General features: G+C 38.4%; 1 protein-coding gene across 1 annotated transcript in view; it reads right to left on the bottom strand.

Annotated features, from left to right (window-relative positions):
* The window catches only part of LOC147015490 (insulin receptor-like), a 300293-nt gene that overhangs the window by 23620 nt on the left and 254882 nt on the right, over positions 1 to 21791 (bottom strand). The window contains exons 18-20 of the mRNA XM_085850275.1: positions 3784 to 3943; positions 3541 to 3670; positions 349 to 483 (exon numbers count right to left, since the gene is read on the bottom strand). Coding sequence (XP_085706401.1) covers positions 349 to 483; positions 3541 to 3670; positions 3784 to 3943 — 425 coding nt within the window. The remainder of the gene's footprint in view (positions 1 to 348; positions 484 to 3540; positions 3671 to 3783; positions 3944 to 21791) is intronic.

The raw sequence follows: 21791 nt of genomic DNA, 5'->3' as shown, positions 1-21791 counted from the left end.
AAATCCATTGATCTTCAAATACGCAGTCACCTGTCTTGGCCCTTGGTTTCCAGATTGTGATATTTTCCAGGAGCCTAACCCCTTGAGGGTTTATAATCTGCCATAATTGCTTGGCATAAAGGTTGACTGCATAATATAAATTATATTGTCAAACAATGGCAAACTGATCCCAATGCTAGTCTGATATCTCTTGTGAATTAATGAATCAAAAAACGGAAATGAAAAAGTAGCTCTTTTCAGAGTTATATAAACACCAAACATTTGACATTTGCATAAGGTAAATATGCTAAAGGGTTTCTGTTTATGTGAAAACCAACCACTGAATATAGTTATTTAAGTGGTACTTACAGCCTTTGAGGACAGCTTGTGGGCTTTTCCAGCAGGCCTCCATCCATAACAAACTTGAGCACCTGCTCATTAGACATTCCTTGATATGGCTGCTCTGCCAATGTCGCAATCTCCCACAGGACCATGCCGAATGACCTGCACCAGCAGATTGAATTCAGTGAAGATTTTGCAATACTTGTACCTGAAAATTTTGCACTGTACGAGTAGGCTACCAGTACATTTATTTGTCGGAAAAATGATCTAAACACAAAACTATTAATGAGAGAGTTCAGAAGAACACCTTACCCCACAACAGTCATGAGGAAAAAGGACATAGGCGGGGTCTGCAAGCAGCAAATTTAAATTCCGTAATATTTTGCCGTAATAAAATGTAAATTTTTTATTTTGCCATAATAAAAATGTAAAAAAATTATGTCAAGGGTCTGCTTTATCATCAAATAACCACAAAGACTCTGCATTTTTGCTCCAACAAAAGGTTAATGCTGAAAATGCCAGGTTCCCCTTGCTTTCCACAGTGGTTAGGATATTTAGATCGATGTTTTGTTGATTCCATCCTTTGTTCTACCTGTTCACCGACACAGAACGACCATAGCCTTCATGATCAAGACTAGCTTCCTATTCTCGGTAATGACAGTGAAGTAGCCAAATGGTCTCCCCCTTGTACGTAAGCCTAATTTGTCATTATTCATTCATTCTATGCCATTGTTTAAACAATGTATTTTTGGAATTACATCCGTTTATTATGTTTATCATGTATTCAAAAAAGAAAGGCAAAATTAAAAATCCTCAAAAAGACCCAGACTACTTGGGATGTGTAATCCCTGCGTTGACCGAGAAATATATGGGGTTCTAAAAAGAGAGAGAGAGAGAGAGAGAGAGAGAGAGAGAGAGAGAGAGAGAGAGAGAGAGAGAGAGAGAGAGAGAGAGAGAGAGAGAGAGAGAGAGAGAGAGAGAGAGAGAGAGAGAGAGAGAGAGAAAAAAAGATGCATCTACAAAGGGACTCATTTGAATAAAACGAGGAGCTGATACTCGAGGTCTCCCACCTTTTTTGTTTCATAAAAACACAACCCTATTAAATGTGAAAAATTTATTTTTTAATCCAATTTTTTTTTCTATTGCAGGTTTGTATGAAGCATTGTTTCAAGGAAAAACAGCAAACATCAGAGTCATACTGTTTATTTTGAAGATGGCATGGACAATTGAACAAAAGATCTTTATTATGGAGTCTTACTTTGCCACAAAGTTATTTAAACAGACTCAAACACGATTCAGAAATAAGTTCGAGACCAGATCCAACAAAGGGTTAATGCCTAAATGCAAAAATGCAGAGCCACTGTGAGAAGCAAGGAGAACCTGACGTTTTAGGCATTAACCCTTTGTTGGAGAAAAAATGCAGAGCCTTTGTGGTTGAACCCAGACAAATCTGCCATTTTTCGATTGATGAAGAGGTTTAAGTCCCACAGGAGAGTACACAATCTTAATTGCTGAAAGTCTGGTTGCACGAAAACCGCAAGATCATGAGAAAACATTGAAGTGGTCCATGAAGCAGCTTTGATGAGCCCTTAGTGTGATGTAACCGAGTATGAATGTAAAATGTATATTTATGTTCCTCCCATTTCTTGCCTCATGCACATTTACGGTCCACCCATGTGTGGCATAATCTCTGCTGTGAGAGGACGAGGGCAGCTCTTCCCTGTCTGGTGGAACGTGTGGTTGTATGTGGAGAAGGCATGGTTTTTACCGTCACACTTGGAGTATTTTAAAACAAAGAAAAAGTGATTTAAACCTCCGCAAGTGTTGGTTGAACTGCCTAATGCATTTTTTTATTCTAGTATTGGGACACGAAGGCTATTCCAGGCTACCTGGAAATTTCTGTGTTGTTGATCTCAAGAATTGAACTTATCTTTATGAAGTACACAAATAATTCTGAAGCAGAAACCAAAAATGTACCCGTTTAACATACAAGTGAAGCAAAAACGAACAGACAATGATCAACAACTTCATGTGACAATGTGTCAATGGTTTGAGGAAAAAATGCGTTGGGATCCAAATTTTCTGAGTAATATGTGGTTTTCTGATGAGGCCCACTTTATTCTAAGTGGTCATGTTAACTCTAAAAACAACGTGTTTTGGGGTCCAGTTTTCCTGTTGAAGATTTTCAAAGGCCGATGCACAGCCAGAAATGAACTTCATGGGTTGCCATAAGCAAATCTGGCATCATTGGGCCTTTCTGGTTACAAGATGAAGAAGGGAAATCGGTAACCATAACCACTAAATGGTACTTGAAGGTTATCCAGAAGTTCTGGGTTGCCTTAGCGAGGAAGCACCACATTGACAGGGCTATGCAATGGTTTCAGCAAGATGGGGGGACACCTCATGCTTCCAACAGATTGATACAGTGACGACAACAGAAATTCAGTGATCGAATAATCTCTCAGACAGATGTTGAATGGGTGTCCCATTCTCCAGACCTCAACCCACCTGACTTCAATCTTTGGGGTTACATGAAGGATAGAGTGTACCACAGGAGACCTAAAAATGCAATTACCACCAACATCAAAGCTATTCCAGATCAGGAATGCAGCCAAGATATCGCCAATTTCACCAGGAGGATCCATCTGTGCCTGCTACAGTCAGGCAACCATTTATAGCATGTTTTGTGAACTGTCTTCTGAAATCACTGGTTTCATTTTTGTGTTACTTTATTCTACATATTACAAAGATTCTTTTGTACACGTTTCATGTTGTTTCAATGGAAAATTAAAGAAGAATAAAAACAATTTTGGGTTGCATTTTTTATGAAACACCTTGTATGAAGAATAGATTTGTATAATATGAAAGCAAGATTTTGAACAGTTTTTGAAATATCATGTATATAAGCCAAGTTACCAAGATGGTTGACAGGGCAACATAATTCAGCCAATCACTGTCGTGATCTAATAATGTTGAGAAAATGTTATGAGGAATACATATCTGCAATGTAAAACATAAATGTTGAACGGTTTTTGAAAAATTGTGTACACAAAAGTACATGGACGGATGATCGGTCAGTCGGACGGAGCTCATATTAATGTCACCGTCTATGACTTTGTCGGAGAGGTGGGGGACAAAAAAAATGACAATGAATGAAAGACTCAATGTTGAATCTTTATTCTCGAATATTTGTTGCTTTGGATCTTGTCCACAACTCACCAGACATCAGAGTGTGTTGTAAAGACACCGTCTTTCAGAGACTCTGGGGACATCCACCGCACTGGAAGCAAGCCTTTCCCACCTTTTCTATAGTAATCAGTCTCATAGATGTCACGTGTCATACCAAAATCTGCAAAACCAAACACCATATCATGAACACAGCAAAACAAACTATTGTGCAGGTCTTTATGGCTGTTTTACAAAATACGACTAATTGGCCAATAAGGAAAACAAAGTCCTCACCGCCAATTTTCACAACATAATCCTCAGCTACCATGCAGTTCCTTGCTGCCAAATCTCTGTGAACAAACTTCTTGGCATTGAGGTATGCCATTCCATCAGCAATCTCGCCAGCCATTTGTAGCATCTCTTGCAGGCTCGGGGGAAGGGAGTCAAGCTTTTCCTGAAAAGGTTGTAACGGAAACTGTTTTAACCAAACTCCTCATCAAGATACATTCAAATAGATCTTAATAGATACACAGAAAGAACAATTTATTCCAATGTGAGAAACAGAGGTTAACAAAAAAGTTTTGTGCTCGTCTCTTTCATCTGTCCTTGTGATTTAGGCACAAAAGGGTTCATTGTTGCAACATAACAAATCTTGTTTAAAAACAAACAAACACCCAGCTCTAAATGTAAATTGTATTGATAAATAGAACGAATATTGTGTTCAAATTCCATCGACCAAGTATCTTCAGTGGAAGTATCTTCAGTAACTGTATATGCAATTTTAAAGCAAATGAGACATGTGGCATATGCGTACAGCACATGACACATTTGTTTTTAAATTATACACATCATTTGCAAAGTTTCGACTTGTGCATTTTGTTATCAGACTCGGTGACATAATGGTTACAGTGTCTGTCTACTCTGGGTCTGGGGGTTGACAATTCAAACCTGACTGTGGCTAAATCATACCAAAGACTTTAAAATGGTACATGCTGCTTTCTTACTTGATGGTCAGCATTTAGAAAGGATAGAGCATGAACAAACGTCTGCATCTGCATGTGTTGTTTTTTTTGTTTTTTAGCTTATCTGGAATTGAAATTCCAAATAAGGTATTGCCACCGCACACCATCCGTCTCCTTTTTTGACTTCTCCGGCCAAACCGCTGGGCCGATCTGGCTGAAATTTGGCAGCAACATTTGTTCTGCTCATGACTGCCAACAGGGATTGCAAAGCTTGTTCTGGTCACGTGACTTTAAGGAAGTCAAAATGGCTGACTTAGTACATTTCTTTAAAAATCTTCTTCTCCAGACCCACCAGTCAGAATGCTACCAAATTTGGGTTGCAACATTATGATAGGTTCCTGATGTTAAATTGCAGAGGCCGTGATAATCACATGACCAGAAGTGTGTCAAAATGGCCGACTTCATCAATGTTTGTGAAAATCGCGTAAATTCCATCAAAAACCTTCTCCAGACCCACCTGTCAGAATCCTTCCAAATTTGGTTTTCAACATTAGGACATGGTCCAAATGTTAAATTGTGGAGGCCATTCTGATCACGTGACCGGAAGTGTCGAAATGGCAGTCGCAGAAATTCCTTCCAAAATCTTCTTCTCTCGACCCATCAGTCAGAATGCTACCAAATTTGGGTTGCAACATTAGGCTAGGGTAGGGATGTTAATTATATTGTGGAAGTCATGCCGATCACATGACCGAAATTGTGTCAAAACGGCAGACTTATTCACGTTTTTGGAAAATCACGTAAATTCCTTCAAAAATCTTCTTCTCCAGACCCACCAGTCAGAATGCAACCAAATTTGGGTTACAACCTTAGGCCAGGGTCCAGCTAAGGTACACATCCAGTGGTCCTATTTTTAAGTTATTGTAAAGATGTTTTATCAACTTTTATCAAATGTGTTTGTGGTTTTGTATGTTGTACTGTATGTTAAAAACTGCAATTTTTAAAAAGGTTGTTAAAAGAGCCGTATAAAACTGGCAAACTAAAGATTCACTGACATGTTTAAGGTTGTTACCTCACACACGTGAAGCAAAAAATTGGGTTAAGCAATTGGTTCATGTCTGTCCTTCTGTTTGTCCTATCAGTTTATGATCGAGGAACAACTTATTTATATTGAATGTTATATTTTGAACGTGACTCAGAACATGAACTGAAAAACAAATGACATTTTACCATACTTTGTCTCTGGATTTGTTCCAATCGCACATGAGCAGAGGAGTGAGATCACACTTTTACCCTGTTTGCCTGCCTGACAGTCAAACAAAATTGAAAATCATTCCAAACAAGAAACTTACTGTTCTTAAAGACATTATAAAGGACACAAACACCAGACACGAATAAATAATATAATATGTTAGATAAGGTGATGTATTAGACACTGGGTAAAATGGTGGTAAAACCCAGAAGAAGTTTTATATCCACATTCAAATCTCTTTAAATCTTATTTAAATTTAATTACATACTTGAATACTACAACAAATCACACAAGGCAATTAGCTACTCAAACTTGCTACCTGCAGTTTAATAAGGTATTTGTAATTTGTTGTGGGTGACGATGATATCCCACCCAATCTTCACCAAATACATCGTTTACCAGCCGCCAATGACCGGTATAGGTAGAGGCGTCTTCCGGCTTAACGGCTATCCGATGTATGGCACAAACATTGATACTTTGCCATACATGCAAAAACACAGGATGCCAATATATAGCTGGGTCAGGATTCAAACCCAGGCGAGGCAGCTCAGAGGTAAGTGTGCATTCCTCAAGACAAATTCTTGTCACCCTTACATGTTGTAAAAGCTGCACAAAATGGCTTATTTGCTTAATCTTTGAATCAATTTGTTTCTCTTCAGAATGAGAAATTAAAGTCTGAAAATGTAATCTTCAGAAATGGTAGTCCATTTGTTTGTCTTCCTTTTGTCTGTATCAGCATAACTTGTTCCAGGTCCGAGGGATCTGGAAACATACTGATAATGGCATCCGTCCACTCACCCAGCTGTTTAAGTGACTTTTTATCAATTGGCTCACTTTATGATATCTGAATGGTTGTCTCTAAAAATGTATGCGTAATCACATGGAGGGCTATAGCAGGATGGCCGAGAGGTAAGCACACTCATCACGAGTGTGCTTACCTCATATAACTGATTTACCAATTAATTATATGTTTAATTTTACTGAAAGTTTTAGTTTTAATTTCAGTGGACGGGTGGGTAGGGGCAACAATACATTGTTTGCCCAGGCCTACAATGCTGTTAAGATGGCCCTGCATTCGCCTCTTAAGGCCCAGTCACACCTTGACGTTTTAGCCAGGAATGGCAACGTATAAAAATGCACTTAAAATGTTGGCATACGCTGAAGTTTTGCGTTTTTTTTTTTAGGTTTTGGTCGTATTAATAACGTGTTGGTCATATGCATAACGTTTTAGTAACGGGCACAGAACGTTTCGTTGTGTTAAAGATAACTTATACCAACGAATGCTTAGCCTGTTGTCGGCGTTCACAACCTATGCCCAACGATAGTTTAACTTAGTCATAGTGCGCTGCACGTATCGCCGACGAACTCGTGGCGTTCTCTGTTAAAAACCTGCCGCTCGCCGATTTAAATCATAACCGCCTGAAAATTGCAAGTGTCAACATCGCAGTCACACCTTGACGATTTAGCCAGCGTATGCCGACCTATGAAAAATGTGTCTAAAACGCTGGGACACGTCGAATACGGTATGGGTAAGTTGTGTATACGTTAGGAGCACGATGAAAAACAATGAAGTACGTTGGCATATTACGTGGTACGTCTAGTACGTCGTGAAATTTCAAGCATGCTGAAAATTTTACGACGTACTCGACGTATGGCTCACAAGTTCCACATACGCTGGCATAAGTTCTCGGCACGCTCCGCAATCGTTTACACACGTCGGCCACACGTTACTTCTAAGTTACTAATAAGTCAAAACACGTCGAGGTAATGTTTAGCATACCCGAAACTTAATTTTTAACCAACGAGTAACGTGCTTTGAACCTATTAGTAGCGTGCTTTGAACCTATGAGTAGCGTGCTTTGAACCTATGTGTAACGTATCTCAAACGCACATTGTCGTATGTAGACGAATTTGATTGACGTCTTCCGGACGACCACAGAACTTACTGAACGTGTTTCTAACTTACAGCTACCGTATAATGGCGTATTGGCAGCGTTTAGGGGAATTTTTACATATACAAATGGGCTTCACAAGAGGAACCTGTCAGTGTTCCAGACTCCATGTTGAGTAGATGTCAATGTCACTCGCAGTGGCAGTAACAGTGGCAGAAGTAGTAGTAGTAGTTCGAGAGAATTTAGTGATGTCGATGTTATTAGTAGTAGTAGTAGTATTAGTAGTAGTAGTTTGAGAGAATTTAGTGATGTCGATGTTAGTAGTAGTAGTAGTAGTACTAGTAGTAGTAGTTCGAGAGAATTTAGTGATGTCGATGTTGGTAGTAGTAGTAGTAGTTCGAGAGAATTTAGTGATGTCGATGTTAGTAGTAGTAGTATTAGTTGTAGTAGTAGCAGTAGTAGTAGCAGTAGTTAGAGAGAATTTAGTGATGTCGATGTTGGTAGTAGTAGCAGTAGTAGTAGTTCGAGAGAATTTAGTGATGTCGATGTTGGTAGTAGTAGTAGTAGTTCGAGAGAATTTAATGATGTCGATGTTATTAGTAGTAGTAGTAGTAGTAGTAGTAGTAGTAGTAGTAGTAGTTCGAGAGAATTTAGTGATGTCGATGTTATTATTATTAGTAGTAGTAGTAGTAGTAGTAGTAGTAGTAGTAGTACTTTCAAGTAACGTGTTGCTTAGTGTGAACAACGTTCGTGTAGCGTGCTTACAAAACGTTACTCATTGGTTAGAAATAAGTTTCGGGTACGCTAAACATTACTTCCATGTGTTTCGACTTATGAGTAACTTACAAGTAACGTGTTTCAACGATCGCATTACGTGCCTACAACTTATGGCCAGCGTAGCGGAACGTGCGAGTCATACGCCGGCATACGTCGTAAAATTTCAAGCATGAAAAAATTTGAGGAAAACCCACAATTTCAACGTTTAAAGCCAGCGTACTACCACTTATGGCAGTGTTTTTCAGCGTGGTCTTTACATATACAAAACGTACCCATAACGTATTCGACGTGTACCAGCGTTTTACACAAATTTTCCAAAAATCGGCATAAGCTGGCTAAAACGTCAAGGTGTGACTGGGCCTTAACGTACACAGAACGTTTCAATCACATATAGATAACTTAAACCAACGAATGCTGAGCGTGTTGTCGGCGTTCACAACCTATGCCAAACGTTAGTCTAACTTATGAAGAGAGCGTGGCAGCGTATCGCCGACGATCACGTGGCGTAGGCTATTCATAGGCTGCGGCTCCACGATTCAAATCATAACCGCACTAGACATCGAAGTGTGAAGCCGCTGTCACACCTTGACGTTTTAGCCAGTGTATGCCGACGTATGAAAAATTTGCCGAACCAAACTGGCACACGTCGAATACGTTATGGGTAAGATTTTGTATACGTTAAGAGCACACTGGCATACGTAGTAGTATGCTGGCTTACATCGTAGTACGCCGAGTACGTCGACAAATTTTCAGCATGTTGAAAATTTCTCAACGTACTTGGCGTATGACACACGTTCCGCATACGCTGGCCATAAGTTGTAGGCACGTTACGCGATCGTTGGCACACGTCGACACACGTTACTTGTAAGTTACTCATAAGTAGAAACACGTCGAGGTAATGGTTAGCGTCAGTGTTCCAGACCCCCTGGTTTGTTTTTTTTGTTTTTTGTTTCTTCGATATGACGGTGATGTTGACACTTCGATTTCTAGTGCGGCTATGATTTAAATCGTTGAGCGGCAGCCTATTAATTATATTATATTATAACCGCACTAGAAATCGAAGTGTCAACATCACCATCATACTGACGAAAATAAAATAAAATAAAAAACCAGGGAGTCTGGAACACTGACGCTAACCATTACTTCGACGTGTTTCGACTTATGAGTAACTGACAAGTAACGTGTGTCGACGTGTGTCAACGATCGCGTAACGTGCCTACAACTTATGGCCAGCGTTATGCGGAACGTGTAAGTCATACGCTGGCAGACGTCGAAAAATTTCAAGCATGGAAAATTTGTCTAACAGCTCGGCGTACTACGACGTATGCCAGCGTGCTCTTAACATATACAAACTTACCCATAACGTATTCGACGTGTGCCAGCGTTTTAGCCAAATTTTTCATACGTCGGTATATGCTGGCTAAATTGTCAAGGTGTGACAGGGCCTTAAAGAATGGACTGTAAGGTGTGCACCTGGCAGTGCTTGCTGTGGTTAACAATGCTGCAAATTGATTTAAGACGGTCAACAAGGTAATTACCCCACACATGGGAAGCGAAAAGTCGGGTTAAGCTATTGGTTCAAATCTGTCTGTCTATCAGTTTATGATAGAGGAACAACTTATCCAAATTGAATTATAAATTGTTTATCTCGAAGTTTCAATCAACACGTGGTATGTGCATCCATTGACTTTGCTCAGAAGTTTTTTTTTTTTTTAAATCCTTGATTTACCCCCATAATAAATGCTAAATGAGGGGGTGGGTTGTGCTGGATGACCAATCACAAAGCAGTGTTTCAGAGTCTCATGCAGAGCAGCCAATCAGACCTTAGGGTTAAGCGACTGATGGTGAGCCATGATGGTAGCATTAATGGCAGTATTTTGGTGACTTTACCCCAATCATCAAAGATCACGTGCCAATATGTCCAGCTTCATCTATCTGTGGGTCATTAGTGCCCTTGAGCAATAGTGGAGTGAAAGCCTGTGGTAAGGATACCGTTTCTTCCGTCATAGGTGAGTTTGACTTCTCTGAAGTCAAACTTCCACCATCCGTTTCCTAGCATGATGTGGAGTTGCAACCAGGATGTTTACATCATCACATACTGGAGTGTGGTCCACCCTGAGTCCATGCTTTACGATGGCAGACCATTCAGGATGGTTGCATTCAAATGCCATATGGTGTTCATGTCTGGACAGTGTTTGTCGACGAACGTATCCGGGCGGTATTTATGACCAGATGGGAGTTTGTCTCCGGACTCATTGGGGTAGTGTTCGTTCCCAGACGCATCGGGCGGTGTTTGTCTCTGGACATGTCGGGGCAGTGTTTGTTTCTGAGTGTGTTGGGGTGGTGTTTGTCTCCGGGCGCATTGCGGTTTGTCATTCCGGTGTTACCTTAATACGCTCCTTGACCGGTGTTACCTTAATTAACATTGGAGTCAGCTTATTGGACACAGCTACAGCAACTCCTTGGCATGGTAACCACCAGAGCGACCAGACCAAAAGAAGGTGTAACCACCTACCAGGATCTCGCCACTATCCAGTCTCCGAACCAGTCGATTTTGTTATTCTGTTGGGTCACCGAAATAGGTGACTCTTATTGTCAGTAATTCTGTCTGTTTGTGCTTTGGAAATTGTGATGGTTGCTTGGGACACTTTGGTTCCCTCGCAACAACCGAAAAACCTTCAAAATCGGTACCGTCCACGCGAAATCAATTCCGAAAGCCATTTTTTTTTGTATAGCTTGGTCGAGGCTCGTATGAGAGCTAACACACAACTCACAGCAAGGAGGCATGAGACAAGAGGGGCGGGAGTGGAAGGGACAAAACAGTGGGGAACAGACACATTAGGTGAACTGTGGAAGGGAGAGGAATGGGGATGGGACGGGGAACATGGCGAAGAGAAGATGGACATTACAGGGACTTTCAGGAAGGAAAGCAGGGGAATTGAAGGAAGTGGGCTTGGGTGGATTATCGGGGGTAGAAAAGATCGAGGATTTGGATGGGGGAAGATAAGAGGTGGTGGTGAACAGCTGTTTTGAAAGCCTGGAGGGAAGAATGGGAAAGAATAGAGTGAGGAAGTTTATTCCAAAGGTGGGAAAAAAGAGGAATGAAAGAGTGAAGATGAGCAGTGATTCGTGATTTTGGTAGTTTTACCAGAAGGGGGTTGTTGGCGGACCTTGAGCGCCCTGTGGAAATGTGGTGGGGACAAATCGCAGAGAGAGCAGGGGGGGGGGCAAGGCTGGAGAGTTATTATTACTAGAGGCAAGGCTGGCATTATCCCACGTAGGGTTATGAAATTTGGCAGGAATGATCTACAGGTGATGCTCTATCAAATATATTTCAGTTTTTGTGATATATGGAATATTTTACCCGCAGCGCCCCCTACAATTAGGGTATGCATGAAAATTGGTGAAAATTGAAGGCCCGCGAGCGACCAGATGAGTGCATCGATACGAATGAAACTTTGCAGGTTAATGGTACTCAATAAGTACTACAACTTTGCCTCAGGAAATATTGACCGATTTCGCTTAGGTCAGGGGTCAAAAGTCAATTAGTGCAAAAATCGATAATATGCGAGAGCTGGAGGTGCCTTCGCGCCAAATGCTACTCCTCCTAGAGTTATGATCGGATGGTCATGAAATTTCACACTAATCATCTGGAATACATTGTGCACAAACAATCAAGCCGGATTTTCGATTGAGATCTTTGTTCACCCAGAGCACCCCCTCAAACTTTGGGGATTTCCGATTTCAAACCGCATCTTCGGTACTTTTCATTCAAATGGATACTGAGTAGTTATCAAAAGATGGAACTGGATGAGATTTGATATGCATAATCTTAACGTGATTCGCTATCTGCTATATGATATCCATTTTTCTCTATATCTTATAGTTTCCATGCTCGGCGACCCATCGCCGCCTACCGGCTTGTCTGTCTGTTTGTTGCCTTCAGGTTACAATTCTAAACCGATCATCATGAAATTTTACTAAGTTGTAGAGGTAGTTTCAACTGAGAAGCTTATTGATTTTGAGGTCAAAAGTCATCTTGAGGTCAAATTTCTGAAATCGTCATTTTTCATCAGATTGATTTGAACATTTTACAAGATTTGCATATTGCATCAATAAAAGTGGGAAAGAAACTATTTTTGAGGTCAAAAGGTCAATTCAAGATCAAACTTCTAAAATCATCAAATTTCATCTGAAAAATCGTCAATTTTTTTTATCTGATTAACCTGAAAATTAAGCAGCAATTGCATTGAACATTGCTGAATTTGGAAATCAACTATTTTCAGGTCAAAAGGTGAAAGGTCAACTCAAGGTCAAACTTCTAAAATCATCAATTTCAATCTGAAAAATAATCATTTTATATCCGATTGACCTGAACTTTGATTAATATGGTGAATTTTAATCTGAATGAAATGGACAATTTGATGTATCCATGGCAACCTTTGGAGAGGGGTGGATTTTGCATGTATGGTGCTTTGCATGATGTCTTTTTCTTGTCTATTTGTCTGTCTGTGTATCGTCTCCAGGTCACAATTTTAAACCGATCTTCACGAAACTTCACCAGATGGGAGAGTTTGTCATAATGAAGAAGCCTGTTGTTTTTGAGGTCAAAAGGTCAGCAGAGGCCAAAGGTCAACAACTTAGGTGAGATTTCTAAAATCCTCAATTTTCATCCGATTGACTTGAAATTTAAAGAGGATTGATATTTCATGTCACTGAATTCAACCAGCCAATTAGTTTTGAGGTCAACATCGACCAAAAGGTCAACATAGGCCCAAGGTCAACAACTAAGGTGGTATTTCAACAATTAAGGTGAAATTTGAAGAGAAGTTGCATATTTGGTCATTGACTTCAACCACCAATTATTTTTGAGTTCAAATTTGTTTTCTAGATTTTGTAAGTATCATGCTCTGCATGACATCTTCTTCTTGTTTGTTTGTTTGTGAACAAAATATCTCAAAAAGTTGTGGACGGATTTGGACGACATTTGTTGCACAGGTTGGGTAGGTAACATGGAAGAATTGTTTCTATTTAGGTGAAGATTTGAATCTGGATCCGAGAATTTTAAAGTGATTCTTCACCATTGAGTGACAGGGCGAAACCAATATATCAAACATTATCTCAAAAAGTTGTGGACGGATTTGGACGAAACTTGGTTGGAAGGTTGGGTATGTGACCACAACAAATTGATTCGATTTTGGTGAAGATCATAATCTGTATCCGAGAATTTGTTAAGCGATTCTTTACCATTGAGTGATGGGGCTAAAATAATATACAGCACTATATTTCAAAAAATTACAGACGGATTGGGATGAAACTTGGTGGATGAGTTGGTTAGGCGAAAAGAACAAGCTGATTAAATTTTAGTACAGGCCTGAATTCAGATCCGGCCTATCAGTGGGAAATAAAATGTAAACTAATCAGCCTGGCAGGGGTATGCGCTCCACCGAGTTTCCTTATGGTTATTGTCAATATTATTAGTATTAATTAATATGTACTTTGTTGCAATGATATCATTATTTGTTTTATTTCTTTTGTAATTAGAATACCATGCAGTGGAAGGACGTATTAAGTGTCAGTACATGCAAAGGGACATGCCACACAGTCAGGCTCAGATCCAATCGTGTTTAATGTGGTCCACAAACAGCACTCGCTCAAGATGGAAACTCTTCAGGTGGATGCGCAAGAGTACCCCTCTACCTACATATCATTACCATACACCAACCAGCTCAGACAGGCAAAGCTGCTCTATACACCTTAACATGGAGTGTGCTTAAAACATGGTAATGCTTCTGTGTTCTTTGTAGTTAATTAGCCTAATCAACTCAGGAGATCATTTCATTGGATCATACTCCACATAGAAAGCTCCAGTAGAACTTCACAAAAACAATGACACACACACACACACACACACACACACACACACACACACACACACACACACAAACACACACACACACACACACACACACATACACACTCACAAATACACACACACACACACACACACACACACACACACACACACACCACTCATCCTTTTATAGTAGATATCATTGTTGTCATAATAATAATAATAATAATAATAATAACAACACAATATTCATAATAAATTGTACTTCAATGACATAATAATACTGCAGTAACGTTCATGATTTAAGCAGTGTATTATCTTAGAAACCCCCTCTGGTAACATTCGTTTCATTACTAAAGCGCTGTATTATTTGAGAAACCACTTTTGGTAGTATCCATTACATTATAAAAACAGTGTATTATTTCAGAAACCACTCCTGGTAACATTCATTTCATTATTAAAGTGGTGTATTATTTGAGAAACCACTTTTGGTAATATTCATTATATTATAAAAACAGTGTATTATTTCAGAAACCAGTTCTGGTAACATTCATTTCATTATTAAAGTGGTGTATTATTTGAGAAACCACTTTTGGTAATATCCATTACATTATAAAAACAGTGTGTTATTTCAGAAACCACTTCTGGTAACATTCATTTCATTATTAAAGTGGTGTATTATTTGAGAAACCACTTTTGGTAATATCCATTACATTATAAAATAAACTGTATCATTTCAGAAACCACTTCTGGTAACATTCATTTCATTCTTAAAACGGAGTATTATTTGAGAAACCAATTCCGGTAACATTCATTTCATTCATAAAGTGGTGTATTATTTGACAAACCACTTCTGGTGACATTCATTTCATTATTAAAGCGGTGTGTTATTTGAGGAACCACTTCTGGTAACATTCATTTCATAATTAAAACGGTGTATTATTTGAAAAACCAATTCCGGTAACATTCATTTCCTGACTAAAGTGGTGTATTATTTCAGACACCACTTCTGGGAACATTCATTTCATTGTTAAAACAGTGTATTATTTGAGAAACCAATTCCGGTAACATTCATTTCCTGACTAAAGCGGTGTATTATTTAAGAATCCACTTCTGGTAACATTCATTTCATAATTAAAACGGTGTATTATTTGAGGAACCACTTCTGGTAACATTCATTTCATTAATAAAGTGGTGTATTATTTGACAAACCACTTCTGGTAACATTCATTTCATTATTAAAGTGGTGTGTTATTTGAGGAACCACTTCTGGTAACATTCGTTTCATTATTGAAACAGTGTATTATTTGAGGAACCAGTTCTGGTAACATTCATTTCATAATTAAAACGGTGTACTATTTGAGAAACCACTTCTGGTAACATTAATTTCATTATTAAAGCGGTGTATTATTTGAGAAACCAATTCCGATAACATTTATTTCCTGACTAAATGGGGCATTATTTAAGAAACCACTTCTGGTAACATTCATTTCATTATTAAAACAGTGTATTATTCAAGAAACCACTTCTGGTAATATTCCTTTCACAATTAAAGTGGTGTATTATTTGAGGAACCATTTCTGGTAACATTCATTTCATTATTAAAACGGTGTATTATTCAAGAAACCACTTCTGGGAACATTCGTTTCATTATTAAAGTGGTGTATTATTTGAGGAACCACTTCTGGTAAAATTCATTTCATTATTAAAGTGGTGTATTATTTGAGAAACCAATTCTGATAACATTCATTTCATTATTAAAACGGTGTATTATTCAAGAAACCACTTCTGGTAACATTTGTTTCATCACTAAAATGGTGTATTATTTGAGGAACCACTTCTGGTAACATTCATTTCATTATTAAAGCGGTGTATTATTTGAGAAACCAATTCCGATAACATTCATTTCCTGACGAAAGCAGTGTATTATTTAAGTAAGCACTTCTGGTAGCATTCATTTCATTATTGAAACTGTATTATTTGAGAAACCATTTCTGGGAACATTCATTTCCTGACTAAAGCGGTGCATTATTTAAGAAACCACTCCTGGTAACATTCATTTCATTATTAAAGCGGTGTATTATTTGAGAAACCAATTCTGGTAACATTCATTTCCTGACTAAAGCGGTGTATTATTTAAGAAACCACTTCCGGTAACATTCATTTCATTATTAAAACAGTGTATTATTTCAGAAAACACTTCGGGTAACATCCATTTCATTTTTAAAACGGTGTATTATTTGAGTAACCAATTCCGGTAACATTCATTTCATTACTAAAGCAGTGTATTATTTAAGAAAGCACTTCTGGTAACATTCATTTCATTATTAAAACGGTGTATTCTTTGAGAAACCAATTACGAAAACATTTATTTCCTGACTAAAGCGGTGTATTATTTAAGAAACCACTTCGGGTTACATCCATTTCATGACTAAAGCAGTGTATTATTTCAGAAACCACTTCTGGTAACGATCTTTTTCATTATTAAAGTGGTGTATTATTTCAGAAACCACTTCTGGTCATATTCATTTCATTAACAAAGTGGTGTATTATTTGACAAACCACTTCTGATAACATTCATTTCATTATTAAAGCAGTGTGTTATTTGAAGAACCAATTCTAGTAACATTCATTTCATTCACAAAGTGGTGTATGATTTGACAAAGCACTTCTGGTAACATTCATTTCATTATTAAAGCGGTGTGTTATTTGAGACACCAATTCCGGTAACATTCGTTTCATAATTAAAACGGTGTATTATTTGAGGAACCACTTCAGGTAGCAATCATTTCCTGACGAAAGCGGTGTATTATTTAAGAAACCACTTATGGTAACATTCATTTTATTAATAAAGCGGTATATTATTTGAGAAACCAATTCCTATAACATGAATTTCCTGACTAAATGGTGCATTATTTAAGAAAACACTTCTGGTAACATTCATTTCATTCTTAAAACGGTGTATTAATCAAGAAACCACTACTGATAACATTTGTTTCATGATTAAAGTGGTGTATTATTTGAGGAACCACTTCTGGTAACATTCATTTCATGATTAAAGTGGTGTATTATTTGAGAAACCAATTCTGATAACATTCATTTCATTATTAAAACGGTGTATTATTTGAGGAACCACTTCTGGTAACATTCATTTTATTACTGAAACAGTGTATTATTTAAGAAACCACTTCTGGTAACATTCATTCCATGATTAACGTGGTGTATTATTTAAGAAACCAGTTCTGGTAACATTCATTTCATTATTAAAACGGTGTATTATTTGTTAAATCAATTCCGGTAACATTAATTTCCTGACTAAATGGTGCATTATTTAAGAAAACACTTCTGGTAACATTCATTTCATTCTTAACACGGTGTATTAATCAAGAAACCACTTCTGGTAACATTTGTTTCATGACGAAAACGGTGTATTATTTGAGGAACCACTTCTGGTAACATTCATTTTATTACTAAAACGGTGTATTATTGAAGAAACCACTTCTGGTAAGATTCATTTCATTATTAAAGTGGTGTAATATTTGAGGAACCACTTCTGGTTACATTCATTTCATGATTAAAGAGGTGTATTATTTGAGAAACCAATTCCGATAACATTCATTTCCTGACTAAAGCGGTGTATTATTTAAGAAACCACTTCTGGTAGCATTCATTTCATTATTAAAACAGTGTATTATTTGAGAAACCAATTCTGGTAACATTCATTTGCTGACTAAAGCGGTGCATTATTTAAGAAACCACTTCTGGTAACATTAATTTAATTATTAGAACGGTGTATTATTTAAGAAACCACTTCGGTTAACATCCATTTCATAACTAAAGCAGTGCATTATTTCAGAAACCACTTTGGGTAACATCCATTTCATTACTAAAACAGTGTATTATTTCAGAAACCACTTCTGGTAACGATCTTTTTAATTATTAAAGCGGTGTATTATTTGAGAAACCAATTCCAAAAACATTCATTTCCTGACTAAAGCGGTGTATTATTTAAGAAAGCACTTCTGGTAACATTCATTTCCTGACTAAAGCGGTGTATTATTTAAGAAACAACTTCTGGTAACATTCATTTCATCATTAAAACGGTGTATTATTTGAGAAACCAATTCTGGAAACATTCATTTACTGACAAAAGTGGTGTATTATTTCAGAAACCACTTCGGTTAACATCCATTTCATGACTAAAATAGTGTATTATTTCAGAAACCACTTCGGGTAACATCCATTTCATTACGAAAACAGTGTATTATTTCAGAATCCACTTCTGGTAATATTCATTTCATTAACAAAGTGGTGTATTATTTGATAAACCACTTCTGGTAACATTCATTTCATTATTAAAGCGGTGTGTTATTTGAAGAACCACTTCTCGTAACATTCATTTCATTCATAAAGTGGTGTATTATTTGACAAACCACTTCTGGTAAGATTCATTTCATTATTAAAGCGGAGTATTATTTGAGACACCAATTCCCGTAACATTCATTTCCTGACTTAAGCGGTGTATTATTTCAGAAACCACTTTGGGTAACATCTATTTCATTACTAAAACAGAGTATTATTTCAGAAACCACTTCTGGTAACGATCTTTTTCATTATTAAAGTGGTGTATTATTTCAGAAACGACTTTGGTAATATTCATTTCATTAATAAAGTGGAGTATTATTTGACAAACCACTTCTGGTAACATTCATTTCATTCATAAAGTGGTGTATCATTTGACAAACCACTTCTGGTAACATTCATTTCATTATTAAAGCGGTGTGTTATTCGAGAAACCAATTCCGGTAACATTCATTTCCTGACTAAAGCGGTGTATTATTTCAGAAACCAATTCCGGTAACATTCCATTCCTGACTAAAGCGGTGTATTCTTTAAGAAACCACTTCTGGTAACATTAATTTCAATATTAAAGCGGTGTAATATTTCAGAAAACACTTCTGGTAACATTTGTTTCATTAATAATGTGGTGTATTTTTTCAGGAAACACGTCTGGTAACATTCATTTCATTATTAAAACGGTGTATTATTTGAGAAACCAATTCCGGAAACATTCATTTTCTGAGAAAAGTGGTGTATTATTTCAGAAACCACTTCGGTTAACATCCATTTCATGACTAAAACAGTGTATTATTTCAGAAACCACTTCTGGTAACGATCTTTTACATTGTTAAAGTGGTGTATTATTTCAGAAACGACTTTGTTAATTTTCATTTCATTAATAAAGTGGAGTATTATTTGCCAAACCACTTCTGGTAACGTTCATTTCATTATTAAAGCGGTGTATTATTTGAGAAACCAATTCTGGTAACATTCATTTCCTGACTAAAGCGGTGCATTATTTAAGAAACCACTTCTGGTAACATTAATTTCATTATTAGAACGGTGTATTATTTAAGAAACCACTTCGGTTAACATCCATTTCATAACTAAAGCAGTTAATTATTTCAGAAACCACTTCGGGTAACATCCATTTCATTACTAAAACAGTGTATTATTTCAGAAACCACTTCTGGTGACGATCTTTTTAATTATTAAAGCGGTGTATTATTTGAGAAACCAATTCCAACAACATTCATTTCCTGACTAAAGCGGTGTATTATTTAAGAAAGCACTTCTGGTAACATTCATTTCATTATTAAAACGGTGTATTATTTGAGAAACAAATTCCGGTAACATTCATTTCCTGACTAAAGCGGTGTATTATTTAAGAAACAACTTCTGGTACATTCATTTCATTATTAAAATGATGTATTATTTGAGAAACCAATTCTGGAAACATTCATTTACTGACAAAAGTGGTGCATTATTTCAGAAACCACTTCGGTTAACATCCATTTCATGACTAAAATAGTGTATTATTTCAGAAACCACTTCAGGTAACATCCATTTCATTACTAAAACAGTGTATTATTTCAGAAACCACTTCTGGTAATATTCATTTCATTAACAAAGTGGTGTATTATTTGATAAACCACTTCTGGTAACATTCTCTTCTTCTTCTTCCTCTTTCGGCTTGCTCCCATTAGGGGTCGCCACAGCGGACCAACCGTCTCCATTTCGCTCTATCGACCGATCCGGTATGGAAATTCGTTTTGTTGTCCGCATCATGATTTGGCATAGGTTTTTACGCCGGATGCCCTTCCTGACGCAACCCTGGTCGCCTCTTACGACACACAGGGATATGGTACACCTATTCTAACCGGGGCATACAACTGGTGCTCATTTCGCCGACCTCGGAAGGATGGCAGGCTGAGTCAACCCCCTGGTGTTTTCGACTTGGTTATATATATATATATATATATATATATATATATATATATATATATATATATATATATATATACACACATTTTATATATATATATATATATATATATATATATATATATATATATATATATATATATATATACACATTATATATATATACATATACATACATATATTAATTCAGTGTCCCAACGGGGCTTGAACTCAGGACCTCTTGGGTCCCAAGCCACTGCCCTTACCACTGCGCCAACACCAGGCTTTTCTTCTGGTAACATTCTACCACATTCTGGAAACAACTACCACTTCTGGTAACATTCATTTCATTATTAAAGCGGTGTGTTATTTGAAGAACCACTTTTCAGATGTTACCCGAAGTGTACTAGGTGTGTGTACTTTAGTGTGTACTAGGTGCGGTGGGACGCAAGAACCACGCGAGCCACCATCTACTCCGCTTTATTGCGCGACCAGAAGCACAGTCTTGCCACCCCTAGCGGGCGAGGCATGATATACGAAAAACCCAATCACGTGACACAGCACACTCCTCCCCCCGTAAAATGACCCGTCACATAACGAACGGATAATCACAACATGACCATCGGAAACCCATCAACACTCATAATCCTCCAAGTACCGCGGCCGCACCCTGACCCGCCTCGGACGGGCAGCGCCACCAGACAGTCCAGGCTCAGATGCCTCCCGGCTCAGTCGAGGTGACACCCTCGCCGGACTCGCACTTTCCGCAACACCAGCTACCCCCGACTGCCCAGCCTGCTCGACGTCCCCAGGTAGGACGGCATCAGGCGAAGACCCCTTCGGCGCCGGCCCAGCCAGTCCCGGCGATACAACGTCAGGTGCCGGCGAGACTACCGGTGGGGGCCCCGCAACGTTCGGCTCGGGGAGGTGTGGGGGGGGGTGACGCTGAACAGCGATCATGCATCTGGTCCACGTGCCGCTTCCACACATCCCCACCATCAGTCCGCACCATGCAATTCGCCGGCCCTAGCACCACAGAGACCACTGCCGGCACCCAATTGGAACCGTGGAAATAATCGCGTACCATCACCCGCTGCCCCACCTCGAAGCTGCGCAGCCGCGTCGGACGCGACATTGCCCCACTCCCCGACCCTCCAGGTCGCAGCAAATCCAGCCTGGACCGCAAAGCCCGTCCATAGAGACGAATGGCAGGCGAATCACCCGTGACAGGATGAACTGCGTTCCTGTAATGGAGCAAAAAGACATCGACTACCGCCTGCACAGGTGCAACACCCCCCCCCCCC

Source organism: Eptatretus burgeri, chromosome 12, assembly GCF_056783735.1.
Source record: "Eptatretus burgeri isolate ZD-2024b chromosome 12, Ebu_testis_v1, whole genome shotgun sequence".
Classification (NCBI taxonomy): domain Eukaryota; kingdom Metazoa; phylum Chordata; class Myxini; order Myxiniformes; family Myxinidae; genus Eptatretus; species Eptatretus burgeri.
This window is presented reverse-complemented; position numbering and strand designations above follow the sequence as displayed.